We start from the raw sequence: 5947 nt of genomic DNA, 5'->3' as shown, positions 1-5947 counted from the left end.
CTGTAGGGTCATATACCAGTGTGCTCTGCAGGGTCATATACCAGTGTGCTCTGCAGGGTCATATACCAGTGGGCTCTGTAGGGTCATATACCAGTGTGCTCTGTAGGGTCATATACCAGTGTGCTCTGCAGGGTCATATACCAGTGTGCTCTGTAGGGTCATATACCAGTGTGCTCTGCAGGGTCATATACCAGTGGGCTCTGTAGGGTCATATACCAGTGGGCTCTGCAGGGCCAGTGGGCTCTGCAGGGTCATATACCAGTGGGCTCTGCAGGGTCAGAACTGGAGCACACAGCAGTCTCGGGAGGCTTAGGAAGTGAAGCCTTGCAGATAGCCCAAGCAGAGCACCCTCAGCTCAGGAACCCAAGATACCACTTGGTTGTGGTCTTTAATATTAAGTTGAAGTCCCAAGACCTAGCTGGTGTAGATGGAGGGTGAGAGGTTGTCATAGAGAACTGTCTCAAAATGGGGAAAAAGCCTGGTTGGGGTACTGGGGTGGAAACACAGGGCACGTTTCTGAGAGCTCCTGCTCTTCTCCCAGGTCCCCATTAGAACCTAAGGCCCAAAGGACTCCTGAGAGTGAGAGGATTCAGATTGCATCCACCCTGCCTGCCCTGGGTATTCGCAGGGCTGCAGTTGGTTGGGTGCATGAGTGGGGAGTAGATTAACTGTCCTATAGTGATCACCTGACACATCCCAGATATTAACAAGCTGTTGATGTCAGTGGTTCTTAAACTACATACAGTTCTGGACGGGCATCAGGACCTCATGGGGGAGCTTGAGGGACACGGGCTTCCCAGACCCACTGAATCAGAGGCTCTGAGGTGGCACTCAGCAGTCAGTCAGTCAGTCAGTCAGTCAGTCAGTCAGTCAGTCAGTCAGTCTTTAAGAAGCCCTCCAGTGAAGTTCACGCAAGCTTGAGTATGGAAACCCCACACTAAAGTATGAGGCTGCCTGGTCTACAAAGTGAGTGCCAGGACGGCCAGGGCTACACAGAGAAACCCTGTCTCAAAAAACCAAAAAAAAAAAAAAAAAGTGTGAGGCTGATTTACGCTCCTGTGTGAGCTGGGGGTATAGTTCAGTGGGAGAGCACCCTTCCAGCATGTGAGAGCCCCAGAGTCCCCATCATGCTAAGAAACAGAACCAGAAAAGTTGGCAGCTGTGGTTCCTCATGTGGCCTTCTTAGATCTTCATGTGGGAGGGGTGGTGGGCAACTGGCTCTTTCTTTCCTGAACTCTGTAGCCTTAGGTAAATCACCCACGAGCCCACGGTTCATGAGTAAGAAAGCAGAGATTGACCTGTGATTCCTATGGCTTCAGAAGGATGTGCTGCCCTCAGTTTAGGCAGAGGAAGGAAGCAACCACTTCCCACGTCCCAGCCCACAGGCTCAGTGCAGTCTGCCAGCTGTTGCCAGAAGGGCCTGCGCAGCAGTGCTGACTAATTGCTACCCAGATAGAGAGGAGAAGCAGCCTCCCCACCGTCTCCAGGTACAAATCATTCCTGGGGCTGTGCAGTTGAGCAGTTATGGGAAGAGCCCCATGTAAAAGGTAAAATTGCTGAGAAATTTATGTACTACCTGCAGTTTTATTGATCTGTAGAGGGAGATAGAAGAGTCAGTACAGAATCTCGGCTAACACTTAGATGTACTTCACTTTTTATTTATCTCTTATGCAGCTAAGAACAGGTATTTATAAGACCAGCAGCCCTGGTGTGGCCCACACTTGAGACTTCCATTAGCTAGTCCTAAAGTCAGGTGAACCCTGGAGGGGCAAAGATCAGCATTTTTGCAGTATGAGTGCTCTGCTTCTTAGGCCAGTAGCAGGCTGCCTTGGTACGAAATGTACAGAGGCAGGCCATAGAGTTACTCAGACAAGAAACAGAACAGAAGAGGTTCTCCCGTCAGGTATGCTGGGCTACCACGTGCAGACTGGAACAGTGGGATTACCTGACTTCCTCATGCCTCAGGCCACCCCTTGAACAAACCTCTCCAAACCCCGCTTCTTTGAGAAGCAGGCATATATTTGTATTTATGAGAGCGGTGAGTAAGGTCAGGCAGGGGACCTGGGCATTTGGGTGAGCTCTCATAACTGTTGTGTCCTTACTGTTACCATGAGATCAGACAGGCCCTGGCTATGATGTGCCGGGAGGACATCCCCCAGGAATGGCCCACTGTAAGTTGCAGTAAGCAAGTGAAACTCGGGTGACTGCAGAGCAGGCAGGAGGGCTTTCAGAAGTACCCAGTGATGCCAGACCCTCCAGAGCAAGACTGATGGCAGCATGTTCAGTCCTTCTCTGTGACTTGAGACGAGTCAGGTTACCATGTTGAGTCTGTCTCCTCATCTGTCAGATGGGGTGAGAACTGAATGATAGGTCTGATGGTGCACCTCTGGACTAGCCTTTGGTAGCCCATCACTCTTAGCAGGTAAGGTGGAGATTGAAGGATTCCCACCATTAACCCCCAACGCGTCTGCCTGAGCGTCAAGGCTTGTCCGGTAATCGCCAGTGAGCTGTAGGAGTTATCTCTGGAGTTTCAGGGCAGATTCTGGGATGCTTGAGGCAGAGAAGGCCAAGCTAGGTGAGAGCGGCCAGGCTACAGGAGGGGATGCTTAGTCGGATGAGGAAAGGCCTGTCTGGGTAAGGAGAGGCTGGGCTGTGGACTGTGGAGCTCTGTCTTCTGCCTTACCTGCTCTGAGGTGAAGCCATAAAATGGAAGCAAGTGGGTGTTTTAAAGGGAGGCGTGGGGTTGACCTGTGTGCACTATTCCAATACACGGTTTGTATGTCTGTCTACTTTCCTTAGAACACAGCCAAAGTCTTGGAGCAGCCAATAGTCGTGCAGAGCGTGGGCACTGATGGCCGTGTCTTCCAGTTCCTGGTGCTGCAGTTGAACACCACAGATCTGGCTTCTAGCGAGGGCATCAAGAATTTGGTATGGACAGACTCAGACCAGCTCCTTTACCGGCACTTCTGGTGTCGCCCGGTCATCAAAAAAAAGGTGGTGGTGGTAAGTCCAGGTGCCCCAGCTGGTGATTACAACAGGGCGCTGACTCCTGGCAGTTGGGCCTGGTCTGGTAGGGGGTCTAGGGACCGAGCACTCACATCGCCTGCCCTGCCTTCGGTTCCTCCTGTGGGAGAATGTTCCTGTGTCTGCTCCCCACCTGCTTCAGTGCCTTGCTGGGCCCTGCTACAGCACAGTCATATTGCTGCCTTTTGGGGGACTGCTAAACTCCCCAGAGGGCAATGAAGTCCCTGACAGCCATGTGGATGTTCTCCTGTGACCCTGTTTCTGCTACACTTGGGGCTCAGCTGAGATTCCACCCTGATGACTGGATAGTGGCAGTGAAGATGTCTAAACCAGCTCAGGCTATGATGTAACGAGAAGCACTCTGAGGATGACAGGATAGCAGAGCATGGTGCTGTTAGCTGTGTGACCCGCTAAGCCCCGCGCAGGGCCAGTGTGCTTGGGGGATTGAATGGCCTTTCAAGTTTAAATCAGTTCTGTGGTACTTCTCCAGCCAGACAATGTGTCTCCCCTTGAAATGCTGTAGCAGTCTGGGCCCTTCTCTGCCCCCCCCCCCCCTGTGGCACACACAATTGCCAGTCACCCCCATCAGTGGCTGGTGCCATCTCCCCCTAGTCTTTCTCCTAGATTATGAACTCCATGGTTGGTCAGAGCTCCCACTTGGCCCCCCCAGTTTCATCGTCAGCTTCTGAGCCCCACCACCATGGGCTTGGGTTCTAATCTTGCCCTGGTCCTTGCCTTCATTCGTACCCCTGTGCTATCGAATGCACTCTTCTGTCTAAACCTCCTTTTTGTTCCTACTTGCCCTCGTGTGTAAAAGTCAGTGAGTCAGTCAAACACGCAGACACCTTGGCCTCTTCCTATTGCCTCTGTCACATTTTCTTGTCAGTAAAACACCTGATCGGAAGTTTCTTGGTTAGGAGCCAGATCTACATCCCTCCTGGTCCTCCAGCAGTGAGTACAAGCTCAACACAGTGAGAGAGGAACCTGCAAACCAGTATAGTAGACTGGGGGTTCTTGTCATTCCCTTGTGGCTGGAGTGAGGGACGTAGGGAGCCAGAGCAGTGTCAGCAGATGACATGGCTGACAGGTGCCGGGAACCCTGCCTATATGCAGCACCAGCTCCTTGGTGTCCTTGTTCACCGAGAAATGATGCAGGAGATGACAGTGACTCGCCAGGCACTGGTGACTCTGAGGAAGTGACCTGTTTCCTTTGCTGCCATGAAATGGTAGTAGAATCCTAATGGTCTGTGTTTTTTTCCAGGAACCTGTTGGGCCTGTTGATTTCCAGCCGGAGACGTTCAGGAAGCTTTTAGCTCTGTACTTGCATGGTGCTGTGTGAGCTAGGAACTTTCTGGGGCCTGATGCCCGACTACCTTCCTGCCTCTGAAGAGCTCGTGTCCTGGGACGGTGGTGCTGGAGCCTGGCGAGCCTTCCACTCTCCCTCGGTCTGCTGGAAATAAAGTCTTAGTATTGCATTGGTGTGAGATTGTCTGTGAGACATTGGTATGTGCTGTATGCAGACCACACTGTATGCCTCCTTGCTTCTTAAAGTCCAGGTCGTGGGGCAGCTGTGCTTTTGCACACACGTGAATTCAGACGATGCCTGAGTTTCTTCATCCAAATCCTGACGCTAATATCACTTCCTTTAGAGTTTGGGTGTCTCTCCCTCTCCCCTCCTCTCCCTTTCCCCTTCCCCTCTCCCTCCCCCACCTCCCCTGTTTTCCTCCTCCTTCCTTTTTTCCTTTCATTGTCTTTGAGACAGGATATTGCTGTGTAGCCAGCCTTGCCTTACCTTGCTCTTCTCTTCCGTTAGCATCCAGAATACTGTTGGACATGTGGCACACAATGTCCCTTCCTTGTCAGGGGCTTGAACCTACAAAGAACACTGTACCGCTGAGCCACATCTCTGCTCACCTTTCTAATTTGGAAGATTCTAGAGTTGCCTGTCTTCCTCCCTCATGGCAGGTACTCTAAGCCTGTGCTGAGCTCTTACAGAATATTTTCTTCTTAATATATGAGGGTAGGGTTTTATCTGTATATATGTCTGTGCACCAATGGATGCTTAGTGCCCAGAAAGGTTTGTTTGTGAGCTGCCATGTGAGTGCTGGGAACTGAACCTGGCTTCTCTGGAAGAATAGCCCGTGCTCTTACCTGCTTGGCTATTCAGGTTGTGTAAACACCCTCAATGACTGTAGAGGCTCTGAGAGAACATCCATTATTAGAGATTCCTGGCTTTCTGCTTCATGGGCTTGGCTCCAGATAACATCAAGTTCTGCTTGACATTGTGCCGGGGGTGGAGAGATGGCTCAGCGGATAAGGGCACTGACTGCTCTTCCAGAGGTCCTGAGTTCAAATCCCAGCTACCATATGGTGGCTCTCAACCATCTATCATGAGATCTGATGCACTCTTCTGGTGTGTCTGAAGACGACAGTGTACTCATATACATAAAATAAATGAATCTAAAAAAAAAAAGTACTGAGTGGTGGGTATGTGGAAGGCATGATGAGAACCGTAAGAACTGGCCCCGTGTTCCCCCGTCTGATGTTCTGAGTCAGCTTCCCTAGTATACACCTGGGGACAGACCCTGTGGGTGTTTTGGGAGAAAGCCTAGGCCCAGCACCTGTGAGGAGCACAAATGGAAGCGATGGTGCTGCCCACTGCATCTGTGATCACACCTGAGGCTCCAGTGGGGTCCCCAGAACCCGAGAGCCACATGGCTCATACATGGGTAACTGCCACTCCCACAGAAGAAAGGCCTTGGGTACGCCGGGCGTGGTGGCTCACGCCTTTAATCCCAGCACTTGGGAGGCAGAGGCAGGTGGATTTCTGAGTTCGAGGCCAGCCTGGTCTACCAAGTGAGTTCCAGGACAGCCAGGGCTACAGAGAAACCCTGTCTCGAAAAACCAAAAAAAAAAAAAAAAA

The 5947-nt window shown here is 51.5% G+C and overlaps 1 protein-coding gene across 1 annotated transcript in view; it reads left to right on the top strand.

Annotated features, from left to right (window-relative positions):
- The window catches only part of Mrpl37 (mitochondrial ribosomal protein L37), a 12340-nt gene extending 7837 nt beyond the window's left edge, over positions 1-4503 (top strand). Inside the window, exons 6-7 of the mRNA XM_021161127.1 lie at positions 2800-3003; positions 4286-4503. Coding sequence (XP_021016786.1) covers positions 2800-3003; positions 4286-4363 — 282 coding nt within the window. The 3' untranslated portion in view covers positions 4364-4503. The remainder of the gene's footprint in view (positions 1-2799; positions 3004-4285) is intronic.
- The last annotated feature ends 1444 nt before the right edge of the window (positions 4504-5947 follow it).

The sequence above is a fragment of the Mus caroli genome, chromosome 4 (genome assembly GCF_900094665.2).
Source record: "Mus caroli chromosome 4, CAROLI_EIJ_v1.1, whole genome shotgun sequence".
Lineage (NCBI taxonomy): Eukaryota > Metazoa > Chordata > Mammalia > Rodentia > Muridae > Mus > Mus caroli.
The sequence above is the reverse complement of the archived record's forward strand: the minus strand, read 5'-3'. Positions and strand labels throughout refer to the sequence as shown.